The following is a 17845-nucleotide window of genomic DNA, read 5'->3' as shown; positions in this document are numbered from 1 at the left end:
TCTGTATCATGTGCATGTGACAAATTAACTGTGATATTATTTGATACAGTATGTGTTTACCAGASACGTTAGGCCAATGAGACAGTGTCCAAGTTWAAAAATTCTCCGGTAGAATGCCCAGCTTTTATTTCATCACACTCACAACCATACGCTATTTTCTGTAATTGGCTCGCCATTAACTTGTAACTAATGATTTCTTGTGAGTTTTTTATCCTGTAAAAATGTATACAAATGAGCTAAAGTGAAGAAGTTGTGAGCGATATGATGTGGTCACTATTTGAACTGGCTAGCCAGCTAACAAGCTAGAAAGGAAAACATTATTTAGAAAGTTGCTTTTTAGTTGCCTGGTTTGATAGATTAACATATTCTAAATTCAYTTTTAAACAGGWGGSTTAATTGGTGTTAAAATACACCAGTTACACTTTTTTGGAACACCAGGCTGTTATGCAGCCTGTAGTTGTCGTGTTTATACTTTTTCATAAYGACAACAACAAGCTTGACGTTGTACGACAATAGAATGTTCATGATKTCACWGCGACAACTGTCGATAGACRTAGTATAAACCAGCCTTTATTCTTGAAATCTTTGGTTGTTTAGTACATGACCTCATATGTGAATCCTTAAAGAGAYGGGTGGGGCTAAGGCTTAAGACGGTGTGAACGATGCTGAATGGGTGTAGACAAAGAAGAGCTCTGCAGTAGGTGTAACAAAACATTCAAAGGCCATTTTCTCAAAAGTGGAGTTACAAGTTTATCAACTTTCAAAGCAAAATGACTTTCCCATTGTTCCTCAACTGTAGTGTATGATATAACATTTTCTAGCWCTGAGTCTCTACTTTTATCCAATGTAAAAAACTCAATTTCAGATTTTGCTACAACAGACCGAATCGAGCCGGTCTGTCACATATGTGATAAAAGTAGAGACTCAGAGCTAGAAAATGGTATATCATACACTGCAGCTGGACACTACATCAAATAAAATTGACAWTTATTTGTCACATGCACAGGATACAGAAGGTGTAAACGGTACAGTGAAATGGTTTCTTGCATTGTTGCAATATCAAAAACAGAAAGTGTCCAGATTAAAATATTTTATAAATATTTTATAATTATTAGATKACACTCACCCGACGCACTAAATTGACGGGTGATGTGAAGGAAATGCTGTAATCACCCCCCAGCCACATCTAGCTAAGTGGATGGGTCACTATTGTCTAGACATGTACACATTGGCATAGCTGTAGTATGAATCTGCAGGTAGCTAAAGACCTAACCAACTAGGTTCAATGTTAGCTAACTAACATTAGGCTTTAACTAGCAATGCAAATGGCTTTCTGATTCAAATAATGTTACTACACAGATCATAACGTACACGCAATGTTAGCTAGCCAGCAAGCTAACGTTCGCTATTTAGCGAGGTCCCTGTCTTTTTCCGTGGCTAAACCAACTAGACTTGTAATTTCACAATTTTATTTGTATTTATGGATGGAATACAAGTTTGTTATTAAAGCACATGAAAGTTCACGTTCCAGAATACTTTTTTGCCCAAAARCGAATTTAGAAAAAACAAAATGTTTACGTTCAAATGCCTCTCCTGTGAAGTAGTTACGTGCAACATACTCCTAGTTTCCTGAAACGAGTCACATACTGTATGTGTATAAACCTATTAAATCTACATGTGGGGGTGTGGGCATCACCTCTCAAAATGTTTCTAACGGAGGTCTATACCACTGGTGAGAATGTGACATGGTGGCTGTTGCATCACATGTATAGTTACTTCACCCATTAGAAAGGAGGCTGAATGATCCTCAAAGAAAGGAATAGGTTTTGAGGTGTTTCATGCTGAAGGTTACCCTTCAGTTAGGTTTAAATGTACAGCTAGCACCGTTCCAGCCTTTTCATCACATTCTAACAAAATACAACAACGTTCCCTTAGGCTTCCGGACCACTGCACCTTCTAGTTCTTTCTGAAAAGTGCATACACTCTGTGACTACATAATTTTTTCCATCAGACTGAAATGCTTTCCCCCATTTTCATTAGACATGAATGGGCTCTGTGAGGGATTTCTAGTTCACAAGCTGGGATAGAGCATGTGGATGTTATAATGTACATAGTTCCCCTGATCAAGCCCTGGAAAAAACTAACAGTGTTACTTTTCCAAGTCTGTGTCTGCTATCATCAAGATCGGTTTAAGATGTATCAAATATGTGTTTCTTTTGGGAGGTAATTTGGAATTCAAGCAATAACATGATTGGTTTAATGGTYCTGTATGTTTCCAGTCATTGGGGAACATGTGCAGGTTTTGATCCGTTAAGTGTTTTCAGATAAACATAAATCACACACATCATCAAACTGCTTCTATCGCTCCAATGAATAGGAAGTATCACAAGGTGTCTATACAATATGGCTTCAAACCGTTCGCTTGGGGACACCAAACAAAGCTCTACTGGCTCTGATGCACATATGGTTTTACAGATGCATCCAAATATAGCTGGCATATATATTTCTATACTTAAAGCAAATTGTGCATACTTTTCTTTCACAGTACAGAGTCAACCAATACTCAATTACATAAACTAACATTATCATGGCCGTGGACAAGTACTGTAATTCATATGCTATGCTCTATCCAGTTGATCTTGAATGACCTATGTAATGTCATTAGATATGAGTTAAGTGTAAGGTTAGTGACCTGGACAGGCTGGTACTGCTGCTGATAGGACTAAAGTCAGAGGTTTATTTCGTTACATCTGAAAACACAAATAAGCGCTCAATTGTAACAAAACCACATTCAGTAATTATATTGTTTATTCATAATGGCATTATTTCAAATTCAAGAACCACACACTAGTCAACAGTTGTTAATATTTACACGCAGAGATTGGCTGCAATATATTTATAAATGTGTATACATATATATCATTTCTTTATAAGATTGTATTTGTTTTTTATAGAAAATATCTTTCATCACACAAATTGTTCACTGTCAACATGTTGCCATGACGCTTTTCTTCAACTCTTATGAATTTAGCCAGTGAGGTGGTATGTATAGAAGTCATCCACTCCACTCAGTTCGTAAGGGAAAACAGAGAAAAGGTAACAAGGTACCACTCATATTGGATTTTAAACAATTAATTCTTAAATAAGAAAGTTACAAAAACAATTAAAGTTCTCAAGAAGATAAAAAAACACTATTCATATTTCAACAGGTAGGAATGTGAGGTGAAAACACTATTCATATTTCTACAGGTAGGAATGTGAGGTGAAAACACTATTCATATTTCTACAGGTAGGAATGTGAGGTGAAAACACTMTTCATATTACTACAGGTAGGAATGTGAGGTGAAAACACTATTCATATTACTACAGGTAGGAATGTGAGGTGAAAACACTATTCATATTTCTACAGGWAGGAATGTGAGGTGAAAACACTACACTTTGAATACTGATATTAATAAGCTTTGATTCCAAACTATCCACATGCCTGCAGTTGCATCTATACAGAGGCTGAGTATGTTTAGACGTAACATACATTTGTCTGTTAAAGGGTGCACTGTTAGAAAACAAAGTGCTATCCAGAACCTTAAAGAGTTCTTCGGCTTTCTCCATAGGAGAACCCTTTGAAGAATCCTTTATGGTTGCAGGTAAATCCTTTTTGGTTCCAGGTAGAAACCTGTTGGGTTCCATGTAGAACCTTTAGTGGTTCTATATAGAACCCTTTCTACAGATGGTTCTACCTGGAACCCGAAAGGGTTATCCAATGGGGACAATCATAGAAACCATTTGGAACCCTTTTTCCTAAGAGTGTGTGTGTGTGTGTGGTGGAGGCAGGTAAAGAACAAAAGGTAGGAATCTCACAGACAGTAAAATGATAAAGGCATGGATAGTGGTTCTACAGGGTTTCAAATAAAGCTTTTCCATCAAACAATCAAGTGGAAAACCTGAACATCTATGTAGGCCTATGTAATGGAGTGAGAACACTGGGCATTTACCCTCATTTCTCTTTATGCATGTATGCATGACTAAATTGTGCTATACCATATACCATAACTTCATACAGAGTGTAACAAAATAGGAAACTATATAATGATACAGCAGATTGATAGACTGACGGACAGAAGCTGAATTCTAGATTAATGGATGAATAACAGGAAAATGATCAGAAGCCTACAGAGAAGACAAATAAACATGGACACATCATAGATTACTCCCAACAGCAGCGGCAATAAACATGTGAATTCATAGATTCAGAACTATATACAATATTTATTWAATTTTTTTCTCCACAGGTTTTCTTGTATTAAAAACACATTATTCATAGGTTCATAGATTTCAGTATAGATCTTGTTCTGGAGGTGCTCTTTGTGAAGAAGTGGGAGGGGTTTGCTGCTCTCTGATGTGACACTAGAGGGACTGCCCAGGGCAGGTCAGGATACTAAGGCTTCATCTGTGAGTGTGTGCCAACATACACTGTCACCAAGATGGTTCATTCAGAATAATCTTTTTATAGGACTATAGAAATATAAAAATATATGAAAGAAAAAGTGCTGTGAGGTACAAACACATTTTTCAAAGTGAAGCCATTTTATGAAGCCAACATTTTGCCAGTTACAGATGTGCTTTTAAAACATCCCACTGGCTGACATACGTACACACTCTCACACGCAAACACACACATACATATAATACACTGCAAATATATAAATCAACAAACAGTTGTACTGTAGCATCACTGGGCAGATTAATACGTCTCTGTAACATTTCAGTAGTGAACTGGTTAGTTGTGCGAACCTGAGATGGGTGACTTAACGCTAGCTATTAGAGTCCCATTAAGCTCCTTTATACTTGACCTGTGTGTGTGTGTGTGTGTGTGTGTGTGTGTGTGTGTGTGTGTGTGTGTGTGTGTGTGTGTGTGTGTGTGTGTGTGTGTGCGTGCGTGCGTGCGTGCGTGCGTGCGTGCGTGCGTGCGTGCGTGCGTGCGTGCGTGCGTGCGTGCGTGCGTGCGTGTGTAGGTTTATGTGTGTGTGTGTGTGTGTGCACATGTATGTGCATCTTTCCAATCAGTGGAACTATAAATGCTTATACTCCTGCTTACATGTCTCAGCTACCTCAGGCATGTGCTGCAAAATTACATCAACTACATTCTTGCCTTTAATAATACTTTACAATTTGGCAAAACCTAAAGACATTCTGATTTGAGTCATTAAAACACAATGAAAACAAATGTTTGTTTTACTAAGTGACCGAGTGGTACTCTTCAAAATATTTACATTATCGTTGTCATATCAGCTGAAACCATGAAATGACTTTGCATTCGTCTTACAGTAAAGTACAAATCAGTAAGTTAAAAATTGATTTTAGTCTTCTATTTACAGGAATTTCAGGCTCCAATTGATGTTTACTAACAATATATTATATGTACACCAAKAAACAGGTTTTTGAACACAGTATTTAAAGCCCTACCCCAACCCTGTGAAAAATTGTACAACACCAATATCAAGACATTTCTGTAGATCAATGTATGTATTAATCATATTCAAGCTTCTACAAATGTACATGTAGATAATCTGGTAACATCTTAAAATAGAGTGAGTGAACATTAAACAAAATGTAATATAGGGCCATATGAGTATATATAAATAAATTACACAAACACAATATTGTAATGATAAATTAAACATGAGTGAAAAGTAAAAATAGCCCAAATAACCAAATCATTATATAGATATAGATTTGGTTAAATAGGCATATTTAGTATGCATGGTTATTAAGGGTTTATTCAATCAAACCTTTACCGCAGAAAACCACATGAGTGGTAAAATCACTTAGGTCATGTCTTGTAAAAATGCACCTTTTCCTTACTTTTTCTGCCAGAAAATGTATGTTAAAAAAATGTATAATGTYTTTCTGCTGTGTGGGTTTGACTGAATTCCAGCCGTAGTCTCATGTTTATCCTGTATCACTCATCTTTATAATCATTATCTTAACAATAAGTACGCTGTATTTCTATCACCACTTCAAACCATAATAGAATGTTAACACTGCAAAAACACAAACACACAAAAAAATCCAAAACGAACCCTTTACTTTCAACCATTACTTGTTGATGATGTAAATGATGTTCATCACRTCACAACAAGAGTGCGATGGCTACCTTTGTTTGGATTGTGTAAAAGTAAGCGTTAGAAGACTTAATCAAAAAAGAGAAGGAAGTGGCCTTTTTTCCATTGATATTATTGAGAAAAGAGCATGCCGATGTAAAGAAGCTAGAAGAAAAAATGCAATACGATTTTTTTKGGGGTGAATACCACTTATGTTGAAAACATGCAATTGCACTTGAGGTGATGTCACAACATCTACATGTAATGAAAATTCATATGTTCATGGGCTTGTTTTCTATATTTAATTGTTACCGATCATCTAAGGGAGTCACCAAACACTAAAATGATCAGAAATCACTAATAAATCATTTATAATATTTGTGCAGTTATCCCTGTGTGTTTCCATACATTTTCAAGAAACATACGAGACAAATTGTAATGTTCTAGTCTCTCTCTTGTAACTATATCTCTGTTTGGAGGGAGCAGTCTCAAGAGCACCAAGAAGTGTTGCACCACCTACTATACAGACACTATGGCTTTTGGATCTGTTTGTGTGCAAAATGTTGTTTTACAAAGTCAGTGGTCAAACATGGTACATGCAACAGTTGTACGATGTACTACTGTGTGTTTCGGTTTCCAAAATGTTTATGACGTTTCTTAATTTACATTGAATGCTGACTCTACATCTGGCAGTGTTGCCATAGGGTGATCCTTCATGGAGTATTAATAATAAGGTAAACAACCAGACAGGAACGGAGTATTATTAACAGTATACTTAAGTAATCATTTGGCAGGAAATTAGAGTAAAAATGCATTATCAGGAAATTAGTATTATTACAGTATACTTGGAGTAATCATTTGGCAGGAAAGGAGTATTATTACAGTATACTTGTAGTAATCATTTGGCAGGAAATTAGAGTAAAATGCATTATCAGGAAATTAGTATTATTACAGTATACTTGGAGTAATCATTTGGCAGGAAAGGAGTATTATTACAGTATACTTATAGTAATCATTTGTCAGGAAAGGAGTATTATTACAGTATACTTGTAGTAATCATTTGGTAGGAAAGTAGAGTAATGGAATGCATTGACAGGACATAGTAGTATTACAGTATACTTGGAGTAATCATTTGGCAGGAAAGGAGTAATTACTACAGTATATCGTATAGTAATCATTTGGCAGGAAAGGTGTATTATTACAGTATACTTATAGTAATCATTTGATGGGAGAGTAGAGTAATGGAATGCATTGACAGGAAAGGAGTATTATTACAGTATACTTGTAGTAATCATTTGGCAGGAAAGGTGTATTATTACAGTATACTAATAGTAATCATTTGGAGAGAAGTAGATTAATGGAAGTGCAATGACAGGAAAGGAGTATTATTACAGTATACTTATAGTAATCATTTGGAAGGAAAGTAGAGTAATGAATGGATTACCAGAAAGAAACATATTATTTTAAGACGTAAGACGACAGTCCATTTTCAATTGAGATTTGGAGCAGCATTGTGCTTTCGTGCATTGTGGTTTCTCTTGCCAGCTCGCAGAGCAGCCTTTTCTCTSTATCATACTCTTTGTTTTGTATAGTTATTATCAAAACCTGGATATTTGATAAAGAAATGGCAGTAATGACATTGTATAATATCCAAAGTGTGTGGAGCTGCTCAAAACCTTTGTTTTCAAACCCTTCCAGCTTCCTGAAGATAATTATATCATGGCCTAATTCTGGATGGATCCTCACTGGAACTGTGATAGATATCATGACTTTTTAAATAGTCATATACAAGAGATATTTACACATCATAGTGATAGGAAAGATTGGCTTTTGATGCATCATGAAATGCCTATCATAGAATCCTTAACTGCTGGCTCAATGTCATTAGGAATAGGAATTACAAGATGCTATCTGATGTTTCTTAACAAACTAGAGCCAATGTTCGTTTCGGTATATCCATGTGAAGAGCAATTATGAGCAAATACATCATATTATCCTGTAATCTTCCGGATATGTGAACAAAGGACCGAAATGGACAAGGACAATTTTTCAGATACAAGTTTGTGTATTTTTCTTCAAGATATATTTGATCTTCTACATGATCTATCACTTTATCACTGACTCTTAAACTGCTTTGATGACTAATGCAACATTCTCTCTCTCCATTTCTTTCTCAGTCTCTTCTCATTTTTTGCAATATATTCAACTTCTCAGTTCAAGTTAATATTCTGTACCTTTTCTGAGTGAATACTTTAAGAAAACAATGTCAAATCATGAATCAAAGGCTTTGTGATGCATTTATCTGTTAGCTGTGCTACAGCATTCAATGTCAACGGCCGATAAGCTTTACTTTCTAGTTTCTTCTGTCAAGGTTTGGAATGATGCTTGTTTCTGTTGTCTAAAATAGTATCTACTACACTATCAAACACTTTCATAGAACTGAAATAATGCTTCAAAATAAATCATATGATTTATCAACTATATCAAGGTAGAAAAGGTTGGTTAATCGTAAAACCCTTTTACTATTACTTAATATATTAATACTATGAAAAAGTGAAACTTCACAATATAAAGACAAAATCAATTCTAGGATAAATAACATTACATCTTTGAAGTAATGAATCTTAGAAAAKATTGACCTGAACATGCTTGTAACTGTTTTAAGGAGTGTCTTTGTGGTCTGAGATATTTAAAAATCAATATATCATTAATATTTCTAACTATGTTTTGGCAACAAATTAGATAGATAGATATATATATATAAAGATTTTAAAATTTAAAAACATACAAATATATGCAAACAAACATTTAAAAATTATAAAATACTAAATTCACTAAATATTCTACTTGTAAAATTATAAACAAAAACTCTGGTACAGGCACCATAGAGTATATGTTCTGAATCTCTCTCTCTCCTCTAAGGTTTTCATGTGTTAGCCAGCAATTAAGGTGTTCCAAGGTAAAATGGAGTCAGTCCTGATTTTGTTTTAGTAATTCAGTCTTGTGTTGCAAGAACAAACAGCAAAATGATAACTATTCAGAGAAAAACGAGCTTTGTTGTTTGTTTAGTTCTGCCCTTGCTGAAGTCCATTTAGTTGACGTAGTAGAGCCAATAAATTATGTTGAACAAAGAAAAGACAGTGGGGAAGATCATTCTCGACCACTTGTCGATAGAGTTTACATCAGTCAAATCGGGAATGTTGATCTTCAGCTGTGAAGCATGCCTCCGTAGCCGGTTCTTCTTCTGAGGCATGTGGCGCTCCAGGGTGTTGCGTCCAAAGTTGTGCCTGGCCTGCAGCCCTGCTTTGCGGTACTGCAGGGTGGAGCTGTCATAAGTCAACATGGTGCTCCTGGGGTCACTGAGACCAAGGGTCAGCTCCGATGCTCCCATCTCATTCTTAATTTCTATGGTGCCCAGTAGAATATTTTCATGCGGGTCCATCTACAAGGTGAGAAATTAAATGCATTATTAGTTATGCTACATGTAATGGATGGACAACTTAACGCTTAATGTCTTCACTATCCATACCAAGACATCACTTAAAGAGATTATTCTGTACTTTTGTATACTTTTTTAGCCAGTAGTTCTGAAAGGTGCACAATGTCATCTCTCTCTCTCTCTTCTCTCTCTCTCTCTCTCTCTCTCTCTCTCTCCTCTCTCTCTCTCTCTCTCTCTCTTCTCTCTCTCTCTCTCTCTCTCTCCTCTCCTCTTCTCTCTCTCTCTCTCTCTCCTCTCTCTCTCTCTCTCTCTCTCTCTCTCTCTCTCTCTTCTCTCTCTCTCCTCTCTCTCGTCTCTCTCTCTCTCTCTCTTCTCTCTCTCTCTCTCTCTCTCTCTCTCTCTCTCTCTCTCTCTGCATCATGTGCCTTTTTCTAGCTGTCACTCATATGGCAAGGAGCTGAAGCTCATTGGTTGAACTCGAATTGCTAGGGGGCTGGCCCACGTGGGGGAAAATGTAGTGAAAATGGTGCAAAAAACAGTCGTTTTCAAACTAGGGATTTCGTGGCTAATTGAGGTAAGACAGTAATTCTGCTCATAGATTATACATGTATGAACTACACATTGACACATCTAGTCCAAAGCGGGCAGTTAAAAAAATACTTAGTATCCGCCAAAGTTGTCTTTTTGTGAGAGCCCCTGAACTCAATTCATGTTAAATCTGGGATGACATACTGTATTTGTTCTAGAAAACAACTTGTTTTGCTTTACTCACCCTGTCCTAACTATTACCCCATACATCTTAAAATGACAAATGAATATCAATGGAATATATCTTAAGTTTATACTCTAGAAAGGAATTCAGTGACTTAGATTATTTTTGTGTCTAAAACAACATATCATATTTATATTGTAGTGTTAACACAGTTTATAATTATACGTTATAAGTACTAATTGTCTTTTAACATAAATATGTTCATAATGTGGGATGGCATGCAAACAAAACTTGAAAAAACAGATAAACCCATGTTTATGTGGGTAAAAGGGAGCTGTGGGTCCCTAGAATGTGAAAGGCATACTATACTTACTGCTTTGCAGTGAGTTATACTCACTGACAATGTTGAGTTGAATGAACAAAATAGCAGGCACAATTGTTAAATCTAGAATTGGATGACTAAAAAAACGGATATAACACAAAGTGTAAACAAAGATGGAGATAACAGATGATAACAACATCAGTGTTGGTCTAAACAATAATGTATGRTAGAGAGGGAGGATAGAGAGGGTAAGGGGACATTTTAGTCATTCTCATGGTGAACACAGAACCAACAATATAATGACCTTACAGAYGTAGGATCTTAATTTGTGCCAGTTTGCTACAGTAGAAAAATAATCCTGCAGCAACAGGAAATGTGAATTATTATGTKAATTATAATTTACGTTCATGTTTGTTGGGGTTGATACATTGGAAAATAATGTGTGAAATTTCAAAGTGAAAATTACAAATTTCAGAAGCCTTTTTAAACCTCAAACACACTACAAGTTTTACATTTCCTGGAAAATGCTCCTGCAACAGGGTGATCAAACTAAGATTCTACATCTGTATTACAACCTAATCATCCATATCATAATATTCCGAAATTAATAACACACTAACCAGGTTTCCATCCAATGGTTTTTATGCGAGTAAAATACGTCAGATAAAAAATGTCATGACAGGCCTGATGGAAAGAGAACATTTGTCGGTCAACTTACAAATGTCGACAAAACAAAATATGCTAGGCAAGGTGGGATCTTTTTGTTTCTGTAAAATGTATTATGCGAGAAATGTCAGTGGAAACGTTTTTATGCGCAAMTATTGATATAATAACCATCATATGGAAGAAAACTCACGGGGAAAGCATGCAGTTTATTATGCTACAGATGAAATAAGTTGTGATGAAMTTCACAGGGTAGGTTTCCAATAAATATTGAGCGTCTTCTTCTGGTGACATGATCATCGATGCTTGGCTGCCGTTTGACAAATAMACATAATATCGTTCTTTTGTCCATAATATCTCATCATGTAGTGTAGGCTATACACGCACTCTATCTGCGAGCTGTTGGCTAGAGCGCACGTGCAAATACCAGAGTGAGCAGACTCGCTATATATATATATATATATATATATATATATTTTTTTTTTTACATTTAACTTTTATTTAACTAAGCAAGTCAGTAAAGAACAAATTCTTATTTAGAATGATGGCCTACCGGGGAACAATGTGTTAACTGCCTTGTTCAGGGGAAGAACAAGAGCTTTTTACCATGTCAGGACAGGAATTTGATCAAGCGACCTTTCGGTTACTGGCCCACTGCTCTAACCACTAGGCTACCTGCCGCCCCTGGTGGTAGTTAAATAAGAATATAACACACATTTGTTAGTGAGAAAACCATCAGTACAGTTGAAAAACTGATAGAAACCCTTTTAACTTGTATTTTCTCTTTGGTACATGGGAATTTAACCGCAAAATGTATTTTTAGGTGCAATACATCATCACGCACAGCCTTTTATCTGTAAACAAGTACATTTGATGCAAATACATCTCTGGTGGGAAAATGTTGTTTTTATGCAGATGTGAAAATATTAGCATGACAATCTGTCACCAATTGGATGGAAACATAGCTACTGATACGTATAATGTATTCACCAAAACGGGAAGCTATCCCTTCCTGATATTTGCTAGATGTTACCATATAGAGTACTGCAGATACGTACACAACATTTACATTTGTTTAGAATGTGCAAACCAGTGTCTAAAAGTGGAGTTCAGGGATAAGGGGAGGACGACGATGATGATAATGATGATGGTGATGGAAACTCTAGGTACAATTTAATAAGTCAAACTRTAAAATTGACTCTAGTTGGGTTGTAAATATTTATTGCGTTGTACTGTAAATTGTCACTCTCAGTTGTTAATCCAGTACCTTATTCTTTTCCTCGCCTAGTCCTATCGCTGCATCGTCCACAAAGATTGGTTCCCACATCGAGTCATGAGCGTCAATATCCCTCTGTTTCATTCTGGCATACAGAGTATCGTCTCTCTGAACTACATTTCCCACCAACCACTGCAAGCATAAAAAATAATTATGCTCACTTGAGTCAGCTGCCGGGAGAGGCAACACAAAATTGACAATTATGTTTTATGTAACCATGGTCAGAGAGGCAGTTGCTGTAACTATCTTTTTTTTAAACTCTGAGTGTGTCTTTTACTCAAAGTTGAATACAACAATAAACTACTATTCATCTCTTTATTTAAATGAAATCCACAACATCCAAATCTCTATCCAAAGCAAGTTTTTCTGTTGTATGAGTCAACCTGAAAACAGACCCTGATACACCGTGAGTTCATTGAGTTGACCCAGTTACCATGTAGATAAGAGAAAAGCTTTTGGTACATTACAAAACAGGTAAATGTAATAGGAAGAATGAATACACATCACATTATTCTTCACTTCACATCTCTCTAGGCTCTCCCATGGGTTCTAAAGGGTTCCTGGCCTTTCATTCCATTTCATTTGGACAAAAAAACACAGTGACAGATGTGCTCTATCTGCCTGTGTTTCAGATGGCAAAGCGCCTTATTTGGATTTCTCACAGGACTGATGTAGGCTCATGAAGGCTTGTTCTCCTTGACGGTAAGACAGAGTAGCATTAATCCAACCCCCCCCCATTTGAAGTGGTGAAACTATTCCCCATCATGATTACCTTGCTTGTCTTCACAGTCAGTCCTTTCAATAATTAAATTCACTTTCATAAAGTGAAGACGAAAAAGAGAAAACATCCAATTCATATAAGCTGAAGAGTCAAGTCATGGCACTGCTTTCATCTGAAAATGTCAGCGTTAAAATGAATGTGTGTGTGTGTGTTCACAGTGAAATAGTGAAGTTAAGAAAACAGACTGGACAGGAACAACTAGTACAGTGATTCACGATACAGGAAATACTACACGTGTAATTATTATACCGTTTGTGAAGTCATATTTCTATCAAGTATGTAGTAATGTTTTCTAAATGCGCACAAAGATGATTCAGTACGCGGAGAGGCGAGGGCGTCGGTGCGCAAGCCGCTGGTCCGGGAGAGCTACCCTCCTGTGGGTTTTCACTCCAACCCTGTTCCTGGAGAGCTACCCTCCTGTGGGTTTTCACTCCAACCCTGTTCCTGGAGAGCTACCCTCCTGTGGTTTTCACTCCAACCCTGTCCTGGAGAGCTACCCTCCTGTGGGTTTCACTCCAACCCTGTTACTGGAGAGCTACCCTCCTGTGGGTTTTCACTCCAACCCTGTTCCTGGAGAGCTACCCTCCTGTGGGTTTTCACTCCAACCCTGTTACTGGAGAGCACCTTCTGTGGGTTTTCACTCCAACCCTGTTACTGGAGAGCTACCCTCCTGTGGGTTTTCACTCCAACCCTGTTCCTGGAGAGCTACCCTCCTGTGGGTTTTCACTCCAACCCTGTTCCTGGAGAGCTACCTCCTGTGGGTTTTCATTCCAACCCTGTTACTGGAGAGCTACCTTCCTGTGGGTTTTCACTCCAACCCTGTTCCTGGAGAGCTACCATCCTGTGGGTTTTCACTCCAAACACTGTTCCTGGAGAGCTACCCTCCTGTGGGTTTTCACTCCAACCCTGTTCCGGAGAGCTACCCCCCTGTGGGTTTTCACTCCAACCTTGTTCCTGGAGAGCTACCCTCCTGTGGGTTTCTACTCCAACCCTGTCCTGGAGAGCTACCCTCCTGTGGGTTTTCACTCCAACCCTGTTCTGGAGAGCTACCCTCCTGTGGGTTTTCACTCCAACCCTGTTCCTGCGAGAGCTACCCTCCTGTGGGTTTTCACTCCAACCCTGTTCCTGGAGAGCTACCCTCCTGTGGGTTTTCACTCCAACCCTGTTCCTGGAGAGCTACCATCCTGTAGATTTTCCAACCCCAGTTATAACTAACCTGATTCAGCTTATCAAACAGCTAATTAATGAATCAGGTGTGCTAGATTAGAGTTGGAGCAAAAACCTACATGACGGTAGCTCTTCAGGAATAGGGATGGAGAGGCCTGACCTAACTTGTATCATCTATCCAGTGGGCTACTCTTTAAAATACTGGGTATTCTGTACAGGAAAATGCTGTGTAGGTGCATGGTGTCTACTGTACCTTGTTTGGATCCATTCTCATTTTCTCATTGTTGGCGACAGCTTCTTTCTCAGCCGCTCTCTTCTGGCGCTGGGGTCCTCTGCCGAAGAAGATGTAGTTGACCAAGGCGTACTCCAGCAGGGCCAGGAAGACGAATACGAAGCAACCCATAAGATACATGTCAATGGCCTTGACGTAGGGGATCTTGGGAAGGGTCTCCCGCAGGTGAGTGTTGATGGTGGTCATGGTCAGCACAGTGGTGATTCCTGGGAAAATAACCTGCCCATCATCACCATCACAGATCATCACAGGAGACCAACAATCCACCTCATTAGCAGAGGACTCCCACAGAGAGAGAAATTCAACCTTGACCTCAGATCTGAGTAGGCTGCTGTGACTGACAAGAAAGCCCCTGCTAGCTTTCATTACCATTTCTGTTCAATGAGTCGTGACAGTCAAATTGGAGGTCAACTCACTGTTAAAAGGGACTTTGGTGTTTTCTATTTATATGTTGAAACTTACTGATGTCTTGTTTCAACTTTTTTAATATGACACAGATTATTCTTGCTTTTTTTGACATTGAGTCAGCATGCATTCTGTTATGACATTCTTTATTGTCCACCTCTGATTCTGATATAAACTAAGCATTGCATCCATACACAATTGCAATGCACMTCGCACACCTGTATTTGTTGTAGAGTTAGTGCCTATAATGCCTGAAAGCAGGACAGGGTCAAACGATTMATAAACAGAGGTCTGATCTGGGTTGACCCTGTAACTCCCTATCCAGCCGACTCCATGATTAAGCATTACTTCTGGTTTTCATTAAATCCCGCACATGCTTCCCTCTTGGAGAAATAAATGCAGGTCAGTCTCCAATCAGGGAGAGTACTGCTCTTATCGAGGRTGCAAGCCAGAGGGAGGGGTGAGAGARAGGGGATCTTCCTACATCCCACGCACCACGGACCTCATGGTCTAGACTTACGTAATGAGGGATGACAGCGAGAAAATGTTGACTTCCAAAAAAAGGGGAACAAAAAAAGCAGAGGCACTCAAATCAAAGTGGAAACAAATCACTTCAGTCATCCATCACTCTCCTTTAGGAAGCGTCTCGGTTGTTGTGTTCTGCAATGCTGCTACATCATGCCTTTTTCTCCATTGGCGTTGGTAAAAAGCTAAAGTGAAACTCCAACATAAAACAAACAAATATTTTTTCTGCTTCCTGAATTCAAGTGAATATAGTTTGGCAATGTAAGGTGAGACTATTACAGTTTAGATTCAAAACCAATATAGATATTATTTTTAAAGACAGCACAACATCCTGTATTTTTATGACATAGTGTTACACTATGGATTCCCGCTAACGAAACCATGCCTCAAACTTTGCTTTGGCTAAGGTTGTCATTAGCTTAGTCACTGGTCACATGACAAATCCATGACACACAAGTCCCTACCCAAAGCCACTCTGGCAGCGGAAGCGTCATAGTTGATCCAGAAGGAGACCCAGGAAAGGATGGTGATCAGGATAGAGGGCATGTAGGTCTGCAGGATGAAGTAGCCAATGTTCCTCTTCAGCTTGAAGCTGAGGGAGAGTCGGGGGTAGGATCCTACACGGAGAAAGATCAACATATAGACGTGGTTAACGTAAGACGACACAAGACTAACATACTGGACATACAGGTGGGGTGTCTGCTGGGCTTGTTGCAGAATAACTTTCTATTGATTTTACTTTGCTTTACGTTTGCCTCCAGAGGCTATCACTACAGTATATGGTTGACAACCTACAGTATGCCTGACAAAGGCTGCCTGAAGGGTCCCACTCCCTGTTGAGGCTGATCCAAAACATCACCGGCGGAGAAGAGGTACTCGGAGTGGACTTCTAGTCTGACTCAGGAGGCGCGCACACCACCCACCACTTCCAAGTATATTACTCGCTAATGTTCGGTCTCTGGATAATAAAGTTCACGAGCTGAGGGTGAGGATTACCTTCCAGAGAGACATCAGAGATTGTAACACACTCTGTTTCACGGAAACAYGTCTCTCTCAGGATATACTGTCTAAGTCCATACAGCCCGTTTGGTTCTCAGTTCATCGCACAGACAGGAATAAATATATCTCCGGGAAGAACAAGGGCGGGGGTGTATGTTTCATGATTAACTACTCATGGTTTGATTGTGATAACATACAGGAACTCAAGTCCTTTTGTTCACCCGACCAAGAATACCTCACAATCAAATGGCGACCGTATTACCTCCCAAGATAATTATCTTTGGTTATAGTCACAGCTGTGTATATTCCCCCTCAAGCTGATACCACAATGGCCCTCAAAGAACTTCACTGGACTTTATGCAAACTGGAAACCACACATCCTGAGGCCGCATTAATTGTAGCTGGGGATTTTAACAAAGMAAATTTCATGAAAACGCTGCCAAAGTTCTATCAACACCTCAACTGTAGTACTCGCGCTGCTAAAACACTCGACCACTGCTACTCCAACTTCCGGGATGCCTACAGGGCGCTCCCCCACCCTCCATTCAGCAAATCTGATCATGACTCCATTTTGCTCCTCCCTTCCTATAGGCAGAAACTGAAATGGGAAGTACCCGTGCTAAGGACTATTCACTGCTGGTCTGACCAACTGGAATCCACGCTTCAAGATTGTTTTTATCATGCGGATATGTTCCGGGTAGTCTCCGATAATAATAACATTGACATCCGATAGTCAATAACATTGACGACAATACTGATACGGTAACTGAGTTAATAAGGAAGTGTATAGGAGATGTTGTACCCTCTGTGACTATTAAAACCTACCCTAACCAGAAACCGTGGATAGATGGCAGCATTCGTGCAAAACTGAAAGCGCGAACCACCCCATTTAACCATGGCAAGGTGACTGGGAATATGGCAGAATACATACAGTGTAGTTATTCTCTCAGTAAGACAMTCATACAGGCAAAACGTCAGTATAGAGACAAAGTGGAGTCGCAATTCCATGGCTCAGACATGAGACGTATGTGGCAGGGTCTACAGGCAATCATGGACTACAAAAGGAAAACCAGCCACGTCGCGAACACCGACATCTTGCTTCCGGACAAGCTAAACACCTTCTTTGCCCGCTTTGCGGATAACACAGTGCCATCGACGCKGCC

The 17845-nt window shown here is 38.7% G+C and overlaps 1 protein-coding gene across 1 annotated transcript in view; it reads right to left on the bottom strand.

Annotated features, from left to right (window-relative positions):
• Positions 1–2810: 2810 nt before the first annotated feature.
• LOC111951204 (gamma-aminobutyric acid receptor subunit beta-2) overlaps positions 2811–17845 on the bottom strand; it is a 102511-nt gene continuing 87476 nt past the window's right edge. The window contains exons 7-10 of the mRNA XM_023969271.2: positions 16148–16300; positions 14715–14959; positions 12505–12645; positions 2811–9543 (exon numbers count right to left, since the gene is read on the bottom strand). Of these exons, the coding sequence (XP_023825039.1) occupies positions 9193–9543; positions 12505–12645; positions 14715–14959; positions 16148–16300 (890 nt within the window). The 3' untranslated portion in view covers positions 2811–9192. The remainder of the gene's footprint in view (positions 9544–12504; positions 12646–14714; positions 14960–16147; positions 16301–17845) is intronic.

This window comes from Salvelinus sp. IW2-2015, linkage group LG23 (assembly GCF_002910315.2).
Source record: "Salvelinus sp. IW2-2015 linkage group LG23, ASM291031v2, whole genome shotgun sequence".
Classification (NCBI taxonomy): Eukaryota; Metazoa; Chordata; class Actinopteri; order Salmoniformes; family Salmonidae; genus Salvelinus; species Salvelinus sp. IW2-2015.
This window is presented reverse-complemented; position numbering and strand designations above follow the sequence as displayed.